The sequence below is a fragment of the Wasmannia auropunctata genome, unplaced genomic scaffold, assembly GCF_000956235.1.
Source record: "Wasmannia auropunctata unplaced genomic scaffold, wasmannia.A_1.0 LD334209.1, whole genome shotgun sequence".
Classification (NCBI taxonomy): Eukaryota; Metazoa; Arthropoda; class Insecta; order Hymenoptera; family Formicidae; genus Wasmannia; species Wasmannia auropunctata.
Genome location: NW_012028681.1, coordinates 84239 through 106406, shown reverse-complemented (window position 1 = coordinate 106406; position 22168 = coordinate 84239). Strand labels below are relative to the sequence as shown.

Here is a 22168-nt window from a genome sequence, read left to right as displayed (position 1 = left end):
CAATCGGTCGGATGCTTGATATCCGACATTCGCAATTAAATCAATTCTATTGCCAAATACAAGTACAAGAAAATCTGGTTTATTAATTCTGAATGAGCGACCGTCTTCACGTTCGTAGGACGCACGAAGGAAGAGAATCTCGGGGGGTGGAAAGGAGGGATCATCCCCTTTTCGCGGAGACATGCGCGTTCGCAGTTGCACGAGGGTTGTCGCGGCCAGGGAGGGGTTCTGGCTTCGATTTCAGTGACTCAGAATATACATTTACGAAAGTGTGCTACTCGTCCCGAGTTTCGATAATCGGCCAATAACGCGTGACGTTGTCGTTCGAATTACGCCATTTAAGGAAAGAGCGAACGAGCCCTTGTCGCAATGCCCTAATGTGCGCGTCGGTTGTGCGAATAGCACGGCCACCAGCTGCTCTCTTCGTTCGTCATGAACGTGAGTATGTTGGTTGCTTCTAATATCGACTGGTTTCGGTCTTGCGAGGAGAGGCGACGCGAGCGTACGTGGGCGTTTCTACGTTCTCCCTTGCGTCTTTTTCGCACGAGATCGCGATTTCTGTGCGAGGCCGTCGTGAAATTCTTGTTTTCGCATGTGGAATCATCTTTCGCTCCCTGATCATCGAGAGAATCATCGAGATGTACGAGCGTGATACGTCATTGACCTCGAAAGTCCTCTGTAAAATCGATGAGAAGCGATACCCTTTAAACCGGCGCGGTGGACGAATCTCTCGTGTGTAGTTTCTCGATCGTATTTTTTAGGAATTGCGGCGCAATTGTTGAATCAGGCACGCGTACATTGAAAACTTTCGCGATATATTATTTGTATGGATATATCTGCAGTAACGATTCGGTTTCTATTAGTATATCTGGCTTCGACTGCTGTGCTTTATTAAAATAGCCCATGTATCGATTTTTTTGTAGACAATTCTAAAACGTTCACTCACATGGATTTTAAATGTAACAAACGATCGCATACAAATTATTGTTTTATTCTGCTATATTTTTCTATTTCTAAGTACTATTGCGCTTAGATCTTTCTAACGATTACAAAATAAACAATTAATTCTGATCCGAACGAGAGCAAGTTTTCTTCTATTTCTTCGGATCATCTCATGGAAGATGCTTTCCCTAAAATTTCACTTTCTTTTGTAAAATAATAGATCAGTTTGATAAAACTCAATTTTTGCTCTCGAAAGTTTCAATTTCAATCGGTTCAAATTTACAGCTATCATTCGCCCAAAGTTCTTTATAAGTGTTACAAGGAGAAAACATTGCGGATGATGACGTGTGTCCATTATATGTTAATTAGTCCCGGAAGCATTCCAAAGTTGAAATATAATATCCAGGCCGGTCACAGCATCTAAATTTTAAGTATCGCGCGTCGCGGTTCCGTATCGTATATAATGTTTGATTTACAAATGCATCGAAATGAATTCGCGTTTTACTTTCAAGCAGCGGCTAATATTAATTATAGCTATCTTCGACACAATGATAAAAAGTCACACTTTTAACAGTCAAATTAATTTACAATAGAAAATGTTTAATTTACATAGATTTTTCCGGAGAATTCCGAGAAGAGTTAAATTAAATTTTATTAATGCTGTTGATAGAGATTTGTCGATTATAAGTACGTATATACATGCGATCTTGTCTCTTTTAAATTTCTGTCGTAAGCTAAAAGCGTAATTTATTGTATTAACCGCATCATGTTATAGATAACAGTAGTTGGCGATATTGCATCGCATAATGTTACAGTTATAGAATTTTTACGTGACCGCACGCAACACGCAAGTAAAGAAGGAGAGGATCAGAGAGTCGCGCACGTACTTCTTAACGTACCTTTTAATCGCTACGTTCCATTATGTCTTTAACTTGCAGCGTCGTCATTAACGTCATTCACGCCGGCTAACGTATATACACCAGATGGGATTATGGCAGCTTGTGACGTAAAATATTTTACACGTCGATTACCGTTGAATCAAGTCATCTGAAAACGATATCACCGTTTCTAAGAATCTACAGCTTGGAGCCTGTCAATCCGGCGCAAACAGGTTTGCGCTTCTTTAATTTTCGTAACGTGCGCGTTATTTATTACACGGCGTTTCTTTATTCTGTTAGTGATTAATGATTTTATTTATAAATGATTAAAGTGTGAGTGTGGGTAAAATATGTATTATACCCTAATAATTTAAAATTAGTTTAAAATTCGGGCAATTTTATAACGTATTTATAAATTTTACTTGTGGTGAATTGACAATTAATGAGATAAATAAATAGTAAATGACATTTTCAGGTGTTACTAACGCCGCGGGAAAATCATCTATAGCGGTGGAAATCGGATTGGTAAGTCAGACACTCTATAATTATTTATCAGCCGACGTCAATAGATTTCTTGCGAGATGATAAAAAGAAAGCTGCCGAAACTTTTAATTAATTGCAAGTGTGTCATATCGGATTATATATTTATAAATAATTTATAGTTACCGTTTGTTCACATGACGTGACGATTCTCAATGAATCGGATTTGAATGAATCGCGCATTTCTACTATACATGATATGAAATAAAGCGGTTTTAATTTTGCCAAAGATATATACATATTGGACAATAATACTATTTCGATTGACCGACAGATGTTATTTAAAATTTTTACGTAATATCCGTAAAAAGAAATTTTTCTATGCATCGCGTTTATTTTCGCGTGACCGCAGCAGTCACCAAAAAAATGCTGTAAACACGATATTTCAACAATTAGCAATGAACATTGACGGATCGAGTAAAGGCAAAATTGTGATCTCTTCCTCGATACCGAGGTAATAACCCGCGCGGCGCGAGGTCGAAGTGAGCTGCTTTCAAGTTTCGAATCGCGTGTAAAACCTTCCTGCAGATTCGGCCGAGTACGTGTTGAACGCGATGTCGCGTGCAGCAGTCGTTCGTTGTACAAGATCGAAAAAAAAAAAATATATATATATATGCGCTACATCAGAGATTAAAACGCGCGTATAGTTTCATTAAAAACATCGCGGCGGTACTGATAACTTTCCATAACAGTTTTACATACTTATATAGCTGCCTAAAGTCCCATTTTCAGCCTCTCCAATGTCTGCGATAAAAACCTTTAAAGTTTCCGCTCCAATTTTCGATTTTGCATACGTATACATACTTGGCCGCGAGCGGGTCGGTGCATTGATTGACATTTTTTTTTCGAGCAGCGGTGCTACCGCGTCGTATGTTTATCGCGATCCGCGCGATCGTCGCGCTTGCACGAAGCCGAGCCCTCGGAGTAGGATCGCGTTCTCTCGCTGCATCTCAACTGTTTCCTTCTTTCCTCTTTATCTCTCCTCTCTTTCTCTCCATCTCGTTCTCGCTCTTGCCTGCTCTGCCCTGTATATATACCGGAGAGGCGGTGCGAGCATTTATTAATAGAGATTAGAGTCCGGCGTCGTGTGGTGCCGTGTGCAAACGCCCTCCCGCGAGAGAGTAGTAGTCTCATTCAGGGCCCGTCGCGGAAAAATAATCTTGGCCGATCGCGCGCGGGTGATTCTCGGCGCCGTGGAAAGAGTGATTGATCGCGATCGGCGATCGTCCGCCGGTGAAAAAAGTGTTTAACGTACGTGTACGTGCCGGTCGTGTTCGCGATCGCGATCGGGCGTGTGCGTTGTTCAGTGTATCGTTTTATCGCGTCTCTTATATTTGGTACGACGATTATTTGATCTTGGAAAAAAAGCCTTACGACTTGACAAACGACGAAATGCTTGCCTAAAAAACGCTCAATTAAAGCCTAAAAAATTCTATAAAATTATAATTAAATATGTTTATTAGATAACTTCTTTTAGAGGATCTTCTTGTGGATCAACGTGTCTTTAATAAGAAATTACTAATTACCGAAGCAAATTATACGGTTGAATGCACCCAAATTCATCGTGAGGTCGTTTATATATGCAACTACTGATCGATTAGTATAACTGGAACTTCCCGTTCGAGCCTGCATGAGTTCTCTCTCTGTAATCTCCCTCAATCTTGCTATCGGTTAGATTCGAAATTGCCAATCTGCCAAACGAGGAATTTACACGAAGAATTTGTTCCAAACTTATATAGCGAGTTTGTTTCATTACATTGAATTATACTTGTAGAAAATTATTCAGCAAATCTCTGATATAATCTGCTTTATAATTATGGATTTTGACTTTAGCAACCGTAAATAAGTCGGTCATTATCATATGAGTCCAATCGGTCGTAGGAGGTAATCGGGAAACATTGACGTTATCGACAATCGTACAAACAAATATATACTATAATATAATTATTCTTAGATTTTGTAATTGACGTGTTGCGTTGTAACATAATATTTCTACGAAACTCTACAAAAGTTTAATCTCATGCTTATTTTTATTTTTATTTTTTTAGGTCGTTTTTTTCTCTATGATAATTTTAACCATGATAATTTTGGGAGGGCGCAGATGAACGGAAATTTGGAAAGCTACGCTATAAAATTTATATATGTACTTATGGCTATATAGTTAACGATTTTAAATAGATTAAGTCGCTAAAGCTCCGAGAATGTCGTTAGACAAATAATATTTTCTCGCACGTCGCGTTTCTCCAACGTCGACGCGATTAATGTTCGTCTTTTTTGGGGATGTGACTATATATATATAATATCCGTTTCGATCACGATCTTTAGCAAAGAAAGAAGTTTAAAGAATTAAATTAAACGACAGCGAATCTAGAAATCAAAAATATAAGAAAAAGAGGACGCACTTTGCGTCAAGCGTCGCAACTCATCACGATCGCATGCAATAAAAAAATAGTATAATAATATATAGAGCATCGTTGCGCGCTTCGAAATCACGTCAATTGTAAAGGATTATCTCACGTTATCACGGACTTTATCGCGATATCGTCGGCGCATTTGGACGATTCAGTGCAGACTCCACGCGGTGATTCAGTTGATGATTCAAGCGCGTTGACGAGTACGGAAACGCTATATTATGATATAGCGGACGGCCGCGAGAGCGCGAATTTGATATATGTACTCGTTGACAAATGATGTTAGTGCTGCTGCTGTGCATCGTCATGAAGATAGCAGAGATCTCCGTGGGCCGGACGAGTCCCACGGCGCGGCCGCGGCGGCCGCCACCGCCGCCGCCACCCACTTGTGACAGGCGGTGTAGGCGGTGTAGGCGATGCAGGCGGTACGGGAGCGGGAGCCTGTCGCCCAGGCGTAGGCTGCACCGCGGTCGGCAATCCTATGTCGATAATAGATGCATCTCGCAAAAACGTAAGAATCCGCTGCACCTCGTCGCGCGTTTCGGCCGCTATAATATCGAATCCATTTGATTCAGCTGTGTCAATTTTAATTATATATGTCATTCCGCAATTTTGTAAAACAGCGAGACGCTATTTTTCTTTTATTAGAGAGGAGATATATAATAATTTATACTTGATTGATCCCATATATATAATTATAATTATCCGTCTTCCCAATAATTATATGATACGCGAATACCTAGAAGCAAATAATATATATGACTCGCACGTTATGATATGCGGGCGTGCAAATTCGAGTCATTTAATTATCGCTGCAGCGATGATATATTATTATTACATATGTACTCGTAAATTTATTAATTTTCTCGTTTTATAACATTTTCTTTTTGCAATTTAATTGAAATAGATGTAATAGATTTTAATTCGGGAATGGAATTCGATATATATGTATACACACACGCACACACACACATATATATATATCGAATTCCATTCGATCATATGATGAACTTTTTTCTCAAAATCTTTATTCATATTGGAATGTCGATTGTGGGAGGGAATCAATATTCAGATAATTGACGTTCCATATTGACCAGCTCGCGAGCGAGCCTCGCATCGAGATGTCAAGTGTAGAGAACGCGGGAAGGTGCAGCTAAAACGAACAGTGTCTCGTATGTATGTACTAGTATGTCAATGTATGTATGTACATACACTCGTGTCGTCGTCTCTCTCGTCAGTGATCAGTCTCGTGCCTCGTGCCCGGTGCCAGTGTCAAGACAGTCGTCTCGTCACGGACAGTCACGGGCGATACGACGTGCGATCGCATAATCGTAATCGTAAATACAAGCTGCTTCGAGAGGAAATCTCGGCCGAATTACCTCGCGATTACGTGTGTGTGCGCGCGGGATTATTCGTTCCAAATACGCCGGAGGGAGAAAGAGGGAAATGAAGCCGAGGTGCACTTCGCGAGACTAAGGTTACGAAACCGCGATGCGCGAGTCGTATCTTTCCGCGACTTTTATGACGCGAGCCGATGAATCGTCCAGTCCTCCTACGGACGCGAATCTCTCGGCAAGCTCGCGTCGTACAGATCGTGACGGTCGTATCGCCAATGTCAGTGAAAGCCGCGACGTAAACTACCTTCGTAAGTCGACATTCTGCAAACGCGCTTGCGTTGTCTTGTCGATTCTTTCGAATCCAAATATGTATCTTGGTCGTTTTACTCACAATCTCGTTCGATTACTTTACGATTACTTTACGGGGGAAGCAAAGCTGCATCATTCACCGTACTTGGAATATCTTTCATTATGACATTCGTCATATATATATATACTTGATTGTGTAAATACATTTTTTTCCTTGCTATGCGATGACCCAGTTTTTTCTTTAGTCGCAGGAGAAGGCGTAGCAATGATGGAAGAGCCACAAACTCCAGGATCAGATTGCAATTCTAATCCGGCGACAGATTCCATCCAGCAGGATCTGGTTGGTTCAGAGTTTGTTCAAGACAATGTTGAATATCAATGGTTTATCGATTATGGGTAGGTAATGTAGCACTTGACTCTATTTCGGCGATATTACTGTACCCTGATGCGTAACATCCTAATTTCTAGATATCGAGATGGAGGACTACATATTCATCCCAGTGTTCTTTCGTCGCTTTCCGCATCCTATACCCCTAAGGATCTGGTGGGTTACTATGACGATCTCGCTCGTAATTTGGACGCTAATCTGGCGGAGATTGACATGGAAAGCTTTCGTACGGCGGACATTCATACCCTCCTTACGGCTCTGCCTGTCATGTGTACAGAACCAGTTCAACATTCCGAAGTAAATACTCGATATTATATATAAATTTAATTAACCCCTACAATTCCTCATCTAAGCCGAATGTAAACTGACAGATGCCAAATGTGAGGATGTGTATTATGGAAATTGTAAAATAATCAATTTCATGTTTATGTCATTGCACAAATACAAACTTGTGGCAGTTTACACGAAGCTTTGTATTAAAAAAATAGGAATCCAGTTTTGCGCACTTTCGCGTTTTTTAAATATTAAAATAGGAATTTGGTTTTGTGCACTTTTGCATTTTTATTTAAAAATTTTTTATATAACCTTCTAAGTCTGGTATATATGTTCCATTATCGCCACAGTTTAACTATCAAAGGGAACAGTATGCCAGTATATCTGGATCTGTCATGGAAAAGCTTGACATCGGTTCCTCCATCAGCCCTCATACCAGTAGCCAGGTATGACAATGGCTGACGAAAGTACAAACCCAATTGCCATAAACAGTGTTCCCTATACATTTGATATACAGTCAATCTCACTAACAATTTATATCACTTATATCCAATTTGTCTTTTTGTTGCATGAACATACATAAACGTATTGTAATATTAAATTTTACTATTAATAATAATTAAATGCCATTCTAATAATCCCCCTCCTAATAGTAACGAGACTCTAGTCGATACCTTAAATATGTAATCCTATTAAAATCTTGACTATAGTACCATATAGATGTGTATGTATTATAAAAAAAAAAAAACAAGTTTAATATTATGGTCCCACGATTAATGCACCAATGATATATTATTATTTAAAGGGAGAAGATTCCGCATGTTCCACCACCGATACAATATCTATATGCAAGTCGTCGTTGCTATTTTCTCCAGTCAAAGAGACTCCAATGTTACCACCGGGTGGTAGTTATAGCGTAGATTCGCTCGACTGCGAAGATATGTTACTCACCTGTCAAACGAATAATAAAAATAATTATACCATCGCTTTTGAGGGCAGCATGACTATGTATTCAGATGGCTCTCAAGATTTTGAAAATCAAGGTAATGTATATATTACATAGAGAACAATAATCTAATACAAATATTTATTAATTGAAAATAATTTACCTCTTAAACTTTTTTTTTACTGTATTCTTTTTTTTACATATAATTACTCAGCACATTATTAATTTCAGATAAACACAAGACATATGAATCACCAGATGTATTTTATGACAAGCCGAAAGACATGACAAATATGCTGGATTTATCAATGGCCTGTTCAGACTCAAAGATATACACGACGTGGAGTAATTTGAAACATTCCTCTATGAATAAAGTAATAACTCGTCATCCTTCCGGTAACAATAACACGATACCAGATATCTCGCAAAGTGCTGCTAATCTGACGCTCGGTGGGATGAATAAACGGAGTCAAAGCTTACCAGATCTGTCTCGCGTTCGTGAATTCCAGCATACTAATATACCTCTTAATTTTAGTGTAAGCAGATATACATTTATTTATACGACTTGTGTAATAATCCTACTGATAAATTTAGCATGATTCATAATTTAAATTTCATTTGTTTAGGTTGATTCCGCCGAATCAAGTAATCATATGCAACGGTTGCATAGCTCTGGATCCGCAATGAGTCGTTCGACAAACGCGGAAAGTTCGGACAATGGGGAAAATGCTGGTACAAAAAAGCTGCAAAATTTAAGTCTCGTCAGACTGTTTATGAAGCAAAAGAGTATGAGCGTGGAGGGAATGAGTCTTACTTTGGATCAGTCGGATTCCGTTAGCGACAACAGTGGCTGGCCCACTAGCAATAGCGGTAGCGACAGCGCGACCAATACAAACACTCAGATACAACGGCAAAATGGTCAGGATAATACCTCGGACCGTCGCATGCCCGAAAACGATTTCTCTATAAATTGGATCAGGCGCGACGTGACTAATAATCGCGATGTGGAAAATCAGAGAGACAGCTTGAACGTTTTGAACCGTGCGATACGAAACAACGACGATAAAGTCGAAATGACGTCGTCTGCATCGGTGGAAGAACTTTCGGAGAGTATATCCAAGTCGGGCTGCATGAGCGATCAACGGAGCTTCGATATCAACAATCCCTTCGAACAGAAGAACGGCTGGGCTGGCTTGACGGAAAGGAAACATCCGATCTGCCGAACAACGGGAATACAAGCAAGCGCGGAAATGGAGGACAATGCGGTTCAAACGTCCTTATTTTTTACCACGCTGAAGGAGAAACATGGTCCCTTTCTAGAAACAACAGTTAACAACAAACCTGTGTATGTTGTATATCCGAATTATACATTACCCGACCTGTCGTTTCTCAAGATTAAAGATACCAAAATTGACAACATCGCGTTGAAACCACACACATTTGACAGAAATAAGATGGAATGGAAACGTACTGTTCGTTCAGGTAGACCATTTTCGTGTAACGATATCGACGCTCTGCGACAACGTGGATTTGCGCACGTAAAGGACTGGGAGTCGCTGACGTTCCTTCTACCGTATGAATACAAAAAGATTTTACATGATGTACCGGAAGTGTCGAGATACATTAATATCAATGAGGAGGTTAAACGACCCCTATTCTGTTTGTCTCCTCCAATGCGTCACAAGACACGACCGATCAGCGAGATTATACCGAATACTACTTCGTCAACGAGCAGCACTGCGACGCAGCCGTCGTCCGGATATAGAGGCTCGTCGACAATTTTAACCGATTCCTCGACAAATCAGCAGCCACTGTCGAACAATGCGATCAACCCGTTGTATTTATACCGTTATGACAGTATTAGTTCGGAGGCGAGTTTGAATAACGACAAGAAAATGCATAGGCTCAATCAAACGAGGCAGACCTGCCCGTCTCTTCCAAAGCGATCCGTATCGCTACCACAAGGCGAGGGTGAATCTGATTTTAATAATGGCAGAGTACCGCCGCGACCGCCATTGCCTAGGAGCATTTTACGAAAGAACAAGGTTCTCGCGAGTAAACGATACAGCATGTTCGAAATGGGTGATGTGGGCGAGCAATCGGAAGAGTCTGTAGAAGTAAACAAGAGAATGTCCTTGCAAGAGCCATATTATATGAACAACGATTTGCAGTTATTATGTCGCGAAAGAACGATCGATTCGGAAAAGGATGTCGACGAGACAGAAGCGGAGAGGTATCTTAAAGGTAAGGATCAATCATTTTGACAAATCTATTCGGACTGCCTTTATTTTCAGTCGACCTGTGACTTTGTGTCAACCCGCTTGACAATGTGATATTATTGTAGAGAAATTAAATGACATTACGAATAACGCGAATGTGGAAACTTCTCAACATAGCGACGATGACATCAAGCAATTGGAAGAGTATTTGAAACGTAGTGCAATCTCGTCGCAAAGCAGCGACGGAGATGTTGACAATGAAGTTAAAGTGAGATCATATGTGAGAAAATTTTTAGCTTTGAGAATGAACAAGGATCCACTCGTTAAAAATATTGATATGGGAGAATCGCAGAGAAAAACCGTCAGTTTTGCTGTGCACCAAAGAAAAAAGCATCTGGATGCTAAGGTAAATCATACTAATTTTAGCACGAGTAAATTTTTTGCTGTTCTTTTTTCCTGTTCTGCAATATATGTATATGTAAGAGTATTTATTTATTTCAGCTAAATAATCTGAATGTCGTTGTAAACGAACAAAGTTACGACCAGGCGGCCGAGGATAAATTAACAGAATTGGAGGAGAAGAAAAGTACGAGCGCATTTTATTCTCGTTATTCAACTATCAAGTAAAAATTCCTTCAAGTTAATTTAATGCGATACTCTTTCCAGAAATGGTGTCGTCTGTACACAGAGCGGTGGATCTTTTATTAAAATATTGGAACGCTGATTCCAATCACAGTCGTCCCAGTTATAATGAGAGAAGCGAGTGTGCGCAAATTTGTCTGAGCAATTTATGCCCAGCCTTATATGCTATTATGTCGGATGGCTTGAAACCCCATTTGAATTCCACCTTTGGACCAATTACTAATAGCGTTTGGCAGGTCGTCGAAGCTAGTTCTCAACAAGGACCCCTCACAAAGACGTTGAATGAATTAGTGCAGAGAATTAATGGCGAAGATGTTATTACAGAAGGAATGTTAAAGTTCCATGCATTTGTATTCGGCTTGCTAAAGTAAGTTGAAATTTATCTTACAAAGTTCAAAGTTTTTCCATCACTCTGTATTCCATTCATACTTGTTACATAATTTTTATTTATTTAATAAATTTTAATTAATGAACTTATTCCATTCTTTTCTAGTCTGAGAGCTCTAGATGCATGGTTTGCATATTTATGTACACGTGAATCAATCTTACGGAAACATTACAGTAACAATAGCTTATTCGTCGCGGCTTTGGCCAATTCCAATGTCCGAGAAATCGTCGATTCATTGTTATACATCCTGAATCCGCTTGCATTCTGTCCATTTCACTTGGATCTTCTCTATCAATATCGTCAATTGCAAAATAGTTTTGGGAATATGAATAATCATACCGTCAATGTGAGTAAACCTGTCGTTTGATTTCTCTTATATTAATATGTATATGCCACTGCGTGCGTTTATTTGATACGTAATTTTGTAATTTTGCAGGCCATGAGCTATAGAAATGCCGATTTGACTATGAAAGACCTTGAGGGTCTCGAGGAAACGGAATCCTGCGGAATGGTTCCCAGTCCTAAAAAGACGCGGCCAAAATCTTGTATCGCTTACATGGACGATAAATGCAGCATCGTGCATAAAGGCGACCTTCAGAACGCAAAGAAACGTTTCAGTGCCATAAATCCGAAGGCGTTTTACGCGTTGGACAAGTTGACTTCCGAAGATTCCGAAGATTACACAGATAGTCTGGAACATTCTCCTTTAAATAAAAAAGCAAGCAAGCAGCCACAATCTAAACTTTACAGTCCTGATACTAAACCGAATGACGACGATGGTCTCTCTGCCGAAACAAAATTCAAAAAACTGCAGGAAAAATGGGAATTGATGATCGGTAAGGAAGGGAAAAAAGGTCAACCCGCGGCGATGACTCCTTCTTCGCCGGTTCGGACATTCGGCGTGGGGAAGTCAAAGATACCTAGATTGCTCACGTCACCAGTGAAGCAGTCTAACGTTACGGCGAATATCGTCGGGAAATCATCAAAATCACCCATGTCGGGAATCTCTTTGTTAAAGAAACCCGCTAACCTTCCCACAACAAAGACAACTCTAAAGAAACCTATGGATACGAAAGCGAGAGACGTGACGCGTCGTACCAGCCGCGTCGATCAGGATACTCTAGGTGTGACACGAACTCATACTGCACGCCCGAGTTCCTTACCATACAAATCGCACGGAGTAACGTCGAATGACAGGAATCTAATCTCGCCTCATAGACGAGCCGTTTCGACCTCTCTACCGCGACCAACTGTTACTACCGTTTCGAGGACACCAGTTTCAAAACATCCACACAAGTAAGTATCGGTGTTTAATGAATACGTATATCTTTTAGAATCTGTTATCTTTTTTGTCGAGTTTTATATTGGTTGCAAATATTATTTATACGAGCTGCATTACAAATTAAATAATCTAACCATTGTTTACATGTACATGTTTTATTTATATACTGCGCTTTCCTTCGCCTTTGTTCCGCTTTGTATTTTAGCCCTTTTTTTCTTTTTCTCTTTCTTTAGATTCGTACGATAACGGTTCGCGCGTCTCGATTGCAGAGAAGTCCGTACTCTCACTCACAGAGTACCGTCGGACACCGGTCATCTCTCATTTGCAGAGGGGGAGAAATTGAAAGTAATATTAGAGGTGGATAATAAGTGGTTATTGTGCGCGAAAGGTGATCGAAGAGGTTTGGTACCACGAGCATGTGTACGCAGCGTTCAAACTTAGCCCCTCTTCTCGACGACTCTTCACACTCGCAATTGTAACCGTGATCATCCCACCCAGCAGTCGTAACTGTAATTTCACCCTCGAAAACGGAATGAAGACGAGCGAGTTGAGCGAGGATGAGCTGAAAAGTTCAAATTACCTAAATAGCCTGAGACGAGTATAAGTGATGTACAGTGTATTAAAATTGTTTTTAAGCCGTATGATATAATATATAAATATATATATATATATATGCATTATCATGCGCTTGTAAAGTTACTTTTAATTAAAGTTTAATCGCGAACACATTTCGTTTCTAACGGAAATGCGACAGTAGTATTATCGCTAGCAGCGCCATCGAAGATAGAGATATCACCTAGTCATAGGCTTTTTTTTTAGACGACATATTTATTTAGATTCATTTATTTTAGGACGATGTACAAATGCGAGGATAACGCGATTCGATATATCCTCGACGAGTAAAAAGCCGAAAACAGTGTGTACTAAACTACACATATTATGAATGTGTGTGTGTAACTGTGATCCTAGTAAATAGGCGATTAAGTTTATTAGTGCGAATGCGCGGTGTACATTTCTTTTCTGATGTTTATATACTGTGACTTTGTAATTTATTTATGTCTATACTTTTTGCATCGCGCATTATTCTTCATTCTGATTTTATTTAAGTCATTCATGGCATGCACCTTTGCGATGGCGGCGATCACGATTTTTTACATGCTTCATGTATATGTTAAGATATAATCCAATAAAGTCTGTTGTGAATTACATTTAGCAATGTATGCAGTCTGTCAATTACATCTAATGCAACCTAATCTAACGCAACGTGAAATAGTTTTTTATGATATTCCACCACTTTAATTCATAATTTAACAAAGTAATCTACTTTTATGATTTTGTACAAAAATAATCTATCAAAAGTAGAGAAAGCTTATTTTTTCAAAATTCTCATTTTTACCTCTGATAAATTGTCAATTGTTTGCAAATGGTATGGTATAAGATATAACGATCTTATAATGACTTCCGCTAACGAAAGCATTCTCTTCTAACAAAGAAAGTATCTTGTCGCACAAAAATGGATTCATTTATTACATAATAAATTTTTTGCGAAAAAGAAACGTTTGTCACGGAAACACTTGTTCACACTTTTTGACATATGCTTAGAATCTTAAGGGGGCCATTATTATAACAGCAAAAATAACTACTTGTTTGATCTAAAAATGATGTGTCAACGTGCCTTGTGAAATTTTTATGGGTCGCTTAGAACAAATGCAAGTTAAACAAAATAAAGTGTTTCTCTTCGATATAAAATCACGGGAGAAGGATAAGGGCCGAGAAGAGAAAAGAACGCTGCTGTTACATAAATATTTCGATAGATTCTGTAATCGTTATCTCTACAATCGTTATCGAAATAATCATTGGTATTCAACCAAAGCGTTGCATATATAAAACGGCGCAATTAATATCGCTTGTCAGTCAGCCGATTTTTAGTGTAAATTCGAACGACACCTGGTGATATCAATAAACAATCATGAGGATCACCGTCGCATTGTCCTTTTTGGCTGCACTTTGTACCGTAAGTTCCTTGTTGAGAAACAATTTATAATAGATGCAACAGTTTTTTTTTCTTATTATATTTGTATAGCGAATTTTAATTCAAAGCTTATAGTTATTATAGTAAGATTTAATGAAATTGAATTGATTTATTAAAAAAGAGATGCGGCCAAGATAATTGTCGAGGGGAACGTTTGCTAAGAAAAAAAATATTTTATACAATAAATGTATTGTTTGTCTCATTAAGTTTCTCATTAAGTTTCTCTTATTAACCATACAATATTTTTATCGATTATCTCAAATATTGATTAAATATTAATTTAAATTGACAAAAATCGTACAAATATGTCATTGCAATCAATTAAAATGATGCACTTGTTATTTTTGACTCTTATAATTCCACGACCTTAGGTCGGGGCTATTCCAACGTCGACCGATTTGGAAATTCTGAGGCTTCGAGTGAGGGACATGAAATGGAATGTGGAGACTGTTATACGTCAACTTCAACTACTCCGTGTCCAGACCGAGGATGATACCCTTCGGCAAGTCTCGTTAAAATGGGATGAAGAACAAGATAGTCATAGAACATATAAAACTTTATTACTTTCTGGGATACGCGTAAGTATTAAAATCGATCTACGATTAACATAATCTTAATTTTCCTTATTTATTTTATAATTATTGACAAAGCTAATAAATTGTCAGAGACATGTATATATCGATTAAGTCTTCAAGACTATAACTTATTATACGTCATGTCGTATGCCGCTTACTCTCAAATTATAATATTTTTAATTTAATTATAGGGTTACAAAATTGTCCCATTAATGCCTTAGACAGCCGAACAATATTTTTATAATAATCTGTAAATCGGATATACACAGTACACTGTAGTTTATAATTTCGTGATATTTGTATGTACACAGAAATTTTCAGATAATCGAGAATAACAATATCGTAAGATTATATTATAACATTGTATTATAAAATGCTACTATAATAACAATTATGTATCTTATAATTTATTATAAATGCCTTTTTCAAGTCAGGACCAAACTCAAATTTGTCGAATCTAAATGATAAAAGATCAAAGATACACGTAAAATTCCATGCATGATAATTATTTGATGACTTTGATACTTTGATATTTGATAAAAAATGTACAGACAGTTAATTTTTTTTATTTGCTATATGAAGGACTTATTTATCTTTAGAGTGAAATAGATGCTGCTAAGGCGGAGGGTAGAAATGTGGACTCATGCTATCAAGAGGCCATTGATGGTATCGAAAATAACGAGAAAGTAGCATACGATGACGCTTCAAAATGCGAGGACGCCGCTCGAAATTCCATCCATAACAACCTTGGCTTTATCGACAGTCTCATCTTGGTATATATGTTTTCACGACAGTATATATCGATTACGATCGTAATTAATATCAATAAAATGCTAATCGCGTTAACTTCTTCCCACAGACCGGAAACACGCTGTCGATGGAGTGCGACAATATCTTTTTGAATTGTCACGACAGCGACATTTATAGGATGCAGAGCTGCATCATCGGCGAATTGGCGAGAGCAGAAGGAGCTCTGAGGACTTTGGAGGGTGATAGCATTAACGCAGAGATCACCATTGCACCCGTGTCCAAGAATGTCATTATGCAGGCCGGCAATTGTATTAAACAGGCTTATTCCATCACATATTCGGCGGGGGTGATGATCAGAATGAGAGTCACTCAATGCATCCAATTACAAACGACCACGACAACAAATTTGGCACCAGAAATCCCATAATTTTAAGACTATTTCATTTACTAATCCCGTTATACGTTATTAAAAGTGATTTTCGACAGGAATCATAAGACGTCCCAGGATTGTGATTTCAAAGAAAAGCATCACGATATTACACGATATTTTATTGTACTGAATGTAAAACTAGCATAGTTAGTAGTACGTGCTCCGAATTCAGTGCCACACGGTATTTTTCGAAAGAGTAACTTTGTATGTAATATGAAAAAAAAATTAAAATACCAGTAAAACAAGAATTATTTGTTTATATAATTTCTTATATATTTGCCATCGACCTTCATCGCGCGTATAAGTTCTGCGTATAAGATTGCAAAATTAGATGCGATAAGCCGCGTCTTATCTTTAAACAATTGAATTTTAGCACGTGCCTATCTCTTTTCTGATCATCTAATCTACTGTTCGATTTACGTGTAGGAGTAATAATAAGTAATATCAATTTGCATCGCACATGAACTCGGCAACTCCTTTATTCGTGAAGTTGTTATCTTCAGGATTAAAGAAGAGATTTTTTATAATGTGCTCAAATCGATTTATTAAACAGCGAAGCTTTTTATGCTTCTTCTCTGTCAAAAATAATTTTTTAAACTTTTAAAAGTTCAAACAAAGCTATGTATGTATACTACTGCTATGCACTATCGTGATAAAAGCGTTTGAATCGCAAGGATATCTATATACTCTTGACTTGGTATCTTTGAGATCAGACATTCTTGAACATTGATTATTAAGTAGGATTTGCTTATCTTATTTTCCCTCCCTCTCCCTCTCTCTCTCTCTCTCTCTCTCTCTCTCTCTCTCTACCACTTCTCAAAGCTTGTCACAGTGTTTTTTTATCATACCTTATATATAAAAAGGCGCAATTAATGTAATACTTATCAGTTAGTCGAATTTTCGTGTCAACAGAGCCACTCCCAAGAGATATATCAATAAGCAAGCATGAAAATCGCCATAGCTTTGTGCTTTTCGGCTGTACTTTGTACCGTAAGTTGCTATCTTACTCTTGTGAGAAAAGATTGTGAAAAAAGATGGTCAAGATGAAAGTTTGCACATGATAAATAAGCATTTAACATATAATACTATACTATTTTTAATATGGAGTGAATGATTGCTTAGATATTTTAAATCGCTCTCTCTTCTGAGCGATTAAAGTTTCGTTTTTATACCATCTTGATGTACTCTTGTCGACTATACTTAAATGCCACGTTAATCCAAATCGACGATAATTGCAAGAATATATGATTATTCAAAGTAACGCTTTCATTAATACAATGTTCATTTTTTGAACTTAGGTCTATGCTCCTATTCCACCACCGGATTATTTAGAAGATGCAAAGCTACAAGTAAAAAATGCAATATGGAATGTGGAGCGTATCATGCAGCGAATTGAGCGTGTCCGCGCTGATACTAAAGAGGACACTATTTTAACAGTCACGAAAAGATGGTGGGAACAAATGGATAATTACAGAGATTACGTAAAGTTAATGCTCGAGTCGATGCGCGTGAGTAATAATTTGCATTAATTTATAATTTGTAATTGTATTGATTTGTGTCGAGATACTCCGAATTTATTTTGCCTATTTCATTAGTAATCGTTATCTAAACTAATTATTGTCATTAAAAATATAATATATCAAATAAATATTTTTAGTTTTAATAATTCTATCTAAAAAAATAGATATGTTAAATCGATATTCGAATTATCGCAAAATCTCGAAGTTTATTCTTGGCTTTTTCCCGCGTGACACTGATTAATTCTTTTACTGCGGTTACTTCGCGAGCGACTTCGAAGAGTTAATAGTGTAATATAATGTAAATTGTATGTATTGTCACGTGAGATGAATAATCGACTATAATTGGTTCAATTTTCTTAAAGCTTAAGTCTTAAGTCTCATTGTCACAGACGACGCTTAAACATTATGTTACAATAAGAAATAAAGAAAAAGTTAAATAACCGCGCGCAAAGCACGCTATGATGTCTATAGTATAAGATAAAAAGATATATTGTGTTGCAAAACGATGTAATGTATACTAAAGCCGTGTTCGCTTTGCACGTGCTGTAAGCTTCATTAATTCTATCTTCCTTCTGCATGTAATGAACGACAAAAATAATATGACGCTTATAATGCGTGAGCGCCCAAAGCAAACGCAGCCTAAATAATTATTACTGGTTATTAATTTTCTGTTTTAGAGGGAAGTAAATAACGCAAAGCTTAGAGGTGTAGATGCGCAGTACTGCTACGATACTAATTTCTGGGCTATAAATCAACATAGCGACATAGCATATCAAACTGCTACGAAATGCCAAGAATCTGCCGAAAAGTCCATTCAGAGTAGCCTTGGGTTTCTTGATAGCCTCATGTCGGTAGGTGCTGCGATTGTCATTATTTTATGTTATTTGAATCGGAAATTAATGGTGGACTTGATTATAATCGTGTCATTCGTGTCAATCTCCTCCACAGCTTGGAGACGAGCTAATAAAGCAATTGAATGATATCATCCTCAACTGCCATAGCGACAATACTACTAAAATGCAGAGCTGCATCCTTAACAAGTTCGAGAAAATCAATACTGCCGTAAAGGAATTTGAGCAGGGCGCCAAATACATCGAGTACAACGCATTGTCAGCATCCAATTACGTTATTTTACAGGCTACCCAATGTCTAACCAACGCTTATTTGTTAGCGCGTTTCGAGAGTCAGGGCGCAATGATGTCTAACTCCAGATGCGTTCGTGACGCTGTGGAGAAAAAGAATAAACAGAGTTTAATTGCTTAAGAGAGCCTAATAATGCATTTGTAAATTACGATTTATGTTCAAAATAAGACTCGAGAGAAATCAGTATGCGCATCTTGAGAAATAAGATAATTAATTTGATAAAGATATATGCTACCATGTTTATGCATATCGCGTAATAAATCTTTGATTGTTAATAATGTGCTTTACAGCTTTATACGATATATTTAAAAAAAATTTGTGTATGTGTGTGTGTGTGTGTGTATACTTTTAAGAAAAATAAAATTAATTTAAAAATTAATGATAAATTAAATTATTAATTGTCAATGTTTTTTTACTTGCTTGCAAATGTCACTCATCGCGTACGTGTTTCGAGTAAATTTTCATAATTGTTTATGATAAGTAGTGTCTTATCGTTATATAAATGGATTATATTTCTGATAAAATCTGATTATCTTTCGGATAAAATCTAATAACTTGTCAAAATAAAAGTAGTATTATGGTATTCCATTAAAGACTTCATGTTTCATTAAGATGTCGAACGTATAAAAGAATGAAATTAATATCGGTTGTCAGTTAGTTTACTTTTCTAGTGTCAACTTGAACGATTTTCGAGTGATATTAACGAGCAAGCATGAGAAGTGCCATAGCATTATGCCTTTTGGCTGCGGTACTTTGTACCGTAAGTCTCTTTTCTTTTTTGAAAAATAATTTGTGATAGATACAATTTTGTCTTCGCAGAACGTTAATTTAACGTTTAAGATTAATAACATTAACATTATATTGTAAAAGAAGATTGTAAAAATCAATGCCAAAAAAATTAGCTTTAAATTAATAATCAAGATCTTTTCTCTCGAACAAACAAATAAAATTTCTTTTTTATCATTCTTTATTAAATAACACTATACTGCCAATTAAATTTATATATATTAATTGAATGGTATGTACAAAAAATATGCGTTTGTTCAAAATAATGCATTTGTTAATATTACTTTTATTTTCAATCTTAGGTCGATGCAACTTTTTTGGAATTTTTGCTACTTCGAGTGCGAAACACGAAAAAGTCCGTGGAAAGTATCATAGAGCAACTCGAACGTATCCACGATAACGTTGAGAAAGATGTAGACCTGACAGTCATAAAAGAACGGTTGAAAAAAATGGAAGAGTTCGATAAATATGTCAATCCTATACTCGATACGATACGTGTAAGTAGTTATTCGCATTAGAGTATTATTAAGCTGCATGATGAGTTTGACAGACTTTCAAAAAAATATGTATTGAATAAATCTTTTTTATGTTATTATATTAAAGATATTAGAAATTATTCGTTTTAAATGTTTTTCATAAATCAGATGCAGAGGCTTAAATTTATTGAAAGATGCGTGAATTAATCTTCTAAATAATTTATCTCGAATTAATCAATCATGATATTTATATCGGTGTTTGCGACACTCTTGATAATTGTAAAACACGACACGATAAAATGATAGAAATAAAATTATAACGTGATAGTTTAATCATTATTGATTTCTTTATCATTAGAAAGAGGTAGAAGACGCCAAGGCGAGAGGCAAGGATGCTCAACGATGTTATGATGCCGCTCATAATATTGTTAAGGATGCCCGCTATGCATTTTACACCGACGCCGAACGATGTCAAGTATCCGCGAAACGTTGTATCAGCAACAACCTTAGTTTCATCGATAATCTTATCACAGTAAGTTCTTGTATATATGTGACTATTTTCTACCAAGTGAATAATCATCAAACTATATCGTGTTAATTTTTTTTTATAGAACGGACGCAACCTGATAGAAGAATTGGATAACATCTTTCCGGATTGCTACAAAAAAAATTCGAGATTTATTGATATTTTAAAATTGCATAATTGTATCAAGAAGCAGCTTGATATAAGTACGGTTCGCGTAAAAAATTTAAAGACCGACGCCAGTTCCGCCAAATCGACTGCTAAAAACGCATTTAACGTCGTTCATCAGCAGAGCATCGACTGCTTGAAGAACGCTTACTTGAACACACATCCGAAGATCAAGGAGGCCAGGGAGACTGCTACCAGGTGCCTCAAAGCTATATAGAAGGAGGAAGATTTATCTTTAATCAATATTATATTGATCGACTATGATTTATTGCTATTTGAAATTATTCGTTTGAAAAAAATTGTCAAGATATTATGATTTGAAAAAGGCAGTTGTCCGTTCTCTCTCCATAATTGAAAAATAAGCTAGTAGAGTTCACGATATCATATCTCGAGATTTTATTATTTGCCTTAAAAGAGAGCTCTCTTTTTCTCTTAGCTTGTATAATACAAAATTAATAAAAATAATTGCAAAACAGGAATTACTAATCGATACGATTCACTCGTAAATGCCTCTTGTTATAAATACATTTTTATAAAATTTACGATATTATACCTAGTTATAATTTAGTTTTGTTTTATTGACACAAATAGAATTTAATGTCTTTACCATAAAATATAATATTTTGTTAAAACAGATCATTACGACGTATTTACGTATGTGATCCACATTTTTTTTATTAAAACGCAATACTATTATAACGTTAATAATGCCATGGACGATAAAGTATCATTTAATTATAGGCTTTAAGCCAGTGATTAAATTACGTACTAAATTTTCTGCGAAAAGATGTGTTTGTATAATCTGAAACATCTGTTTGACGTCTGTCTTAAAGTTTAAATAAGGTATGTCACAACGGTCGAAAATATAACTGCTGTCTAATCTAGAAATCATAAATTATTGATGTTTCGCGAATTTCTTATGAATCTTATTTTAAATAAAAGTAAAACAAAATTAAAAAGTTCTTCAATATAAAATCTTAATAGGAAGATAAAGATTCAATAAAAGTTAAATGTAGTAATAGATGTAACAGCTTTTATATCGCTATCGATTATTTTGATAACAATTATACATAAAAACTATTTTTGTATTCATTATCTCTACAATTGTAATTAAGACAATCGTTATTAATTTGTATATCTATTTAGGCACTAATAATAATCGCATTTTAGCTTTTGTCGACATTTAAATTTTAGCTTTATTTTTTAATCG

At 36.7% G+C, this 22168-nt stretch overlaps 4 protein-coding genes across 7 annotated transcripts; all 4 read left to right on the top strand.

The window, feature by feature from the left end:
* Positions 1-313: 313 nt before the first annotated feature.
* On the top strand, positions 314-13767 carry LOC105459091. Of its 4 annotated transcripts, XM_011704791.1 has the most exons (15): positions 314-438; positions 1881-2053; positions 2296-2345; positions 6663-6813; positions 6886-7102; positions 7429-7524; positions 7884-8121; positions 8256-8560; positions 8651-10268; positions 10369-10649; positions 10745-10829; positions 10910-11252; positions 11379-11619; positions 11710-12569; positions 12825-13767. In XM_011704791.1, exons 4-15 carry the CDS (start codon positions 6683-6685, stop codon positions 12994-12996), a joined length of 4587 nt encoding a protein of 1528 aa, XP_011703093.1. In that variant the 5' UTR covers positions 314-438; positions 1881-2053; positions 2296-2345; positions 6663-6682; the 3' UTR covers positions 12997-13767. The 4 variants fall into 4 exon arrangements, with proteins under 4 accessions (XP_011703093.1, XP_011703089.1, XP_011703091.1 ...); XM_011704787.1 differs by lacking the exons at positions 314-438; positions 1881-2053; positions 2296-2345 and adding an exon at positions 6014-6416; XM_011704789.1 differs by lacking the exons at positions 314-438; positions 1881-2053; positions 2296-2345 and adding an exon at positions 6014-6416 and having other exon boundaries at positions 12789-12895.
* A 670-nt stretch (positions 13768-14437) lies between these two features.
* LOC105459088 lies at positions 14438-16590 on the top strand. The gene is made up of 4 exons (XM_011704785.1): positions 14438-14569; positions 14959-15165; positions 15762-15935; positions 16022-16590. Exons 1-4 carry the CDS (start codon positions 14525-14527, stop codon positions 16337-16339), a joined length of 744 nt encoding a protein of 247 aa, XP_011703087.1. The 5' UTR covers positions 14438-14524; the 3' UTR covers positions 16340-16590.
* A 607-nt stretch (positions 16591-17197) lies between these two features.
* Positions 17198-19280, top strand: LOC105459086. Its single transcript, XM_011704783.1, has 4 exons — positions 17198-17332; positions 17641-17850; positions 18540-18713; positions 18811-19280. The coding sequence occupies exons 1-4, from the start codon at positions 17288-17290 to the stop codon at positions 19123-19125; spliced, it is 744 nt and encodes a 247-aa protein (XP_011703085.1). The 5' UTR covers positions 17198-17287; the 3' UTR covers positions 19126-19280.
* Positions 19281-19371: 91 nt separating this feature from the next.
* LOC105459087 lies at positions 19372-22099 on the top strand. The gene is made up of 4 exons (XM_011704784.1): positions 19372-19765; positions 20094-20288; positions 20626-20799; positions 20879-22099. Exons 1-4 carry the CDS (start codon positions 19718-19720, stop codon positions 21173-21175), a joined length of 714 nt encoding a protein of 237 aa, XP_011703086.1. The 5' UTR covers positions 19372-19717; the 3' UTR covers positions 21176-22099.
* Positions 22100-22168: the final 69 nt, after the last annotated feature.

Excerpts from the sequence above, each read along its gene's own strand:
- LOC105459087 (XM_011704784.1), top strand. The coding sequence starts at position 19,718 with ATGAGAAGTGCCATAGCATTATGCCTTTTGGCTGCGGTACTTTGTACC. Across the intron at positions 19,766-20,093 it reads TGGCTGCGGTACTTTGTACC|GTCGATGCAACTTTTTTGGA; the intron begins GTAAGTCTCTTT and ends TTTCAATCTTAG. Across the intron at positions 20,800-20,878 it reads TCATCGATAATCTTATCACA|AACGGACGCAACCTGATAGA; the intron begins GTAAGTTCTTGT and ends TTTTTTTTATAG.
- LOC105459091 (XM_011704787.1), top strand. The coding sequence starts at position 6,263 with ATGCGCGAGTCGTATCTTTCCGCGACTTTTATGACGCGAGCCGATGAA. Across the intron at positions 11,253-11,378 it reads TTTGTATTCGGCTTGCTAAA|TCTGAGAGCTCTAGATGCAT; the intron begins GTAAGTTGAAAT and ends ATTCTTTTCTAG. Across the intron at positions 12,570-12,824 it reads GTTTCAAAACATCCACACAA|AGAAGTCCGTACTCTCACTC; the intron begins GTAAGTATCGGT and ends TCTCGATTGCAG.
- LOC105459086 (XM_011704783.1), top strand. The coding sequence starts at position 17,288 with ATGAAAATCGCCATAGCTTTGTGCTTTTCGGCTGTACTTTGTACC. Across the intron at positions 17,333-17,640 it reads TTTCGGCTGTACTTTGTACC|GTCTATGCTCCTATTCCACC; the intron begins GTAAGTTGCTAT and ends TTTTGAACTTAG. Across the intron at positions 17,851-18,539 it reads TAATGCTCGAGTCGATGCGC|AGGGAAGTAAATAACGCAAA; the intron begins GTGAGTAATAAT and ends TTTCTGTTTTAG.
- LOC105459088 (XM_011704785.1), top strand. The coding sequence starts at position 14,525 with ATGAGGATCACCGTCGCATTGTCCTTTTTGGCTGCACTTTGTACC. Across the intron at positions 14,570-14,958 it reads TTTTGGCTGCACTTTGTACC|GTCGGGGCTATTCCAACGTC; the intron begins GTAAGTTCCTTG and ends CCACGACCTTAG. Across the intron at positions 15,936-16,021 it reads TTATCGACAGTCTCATCTTG|ACCGGAAACACGCTGTCGAT; the intron begins GTATATATGTTT and ends TTCTTCCCACAG.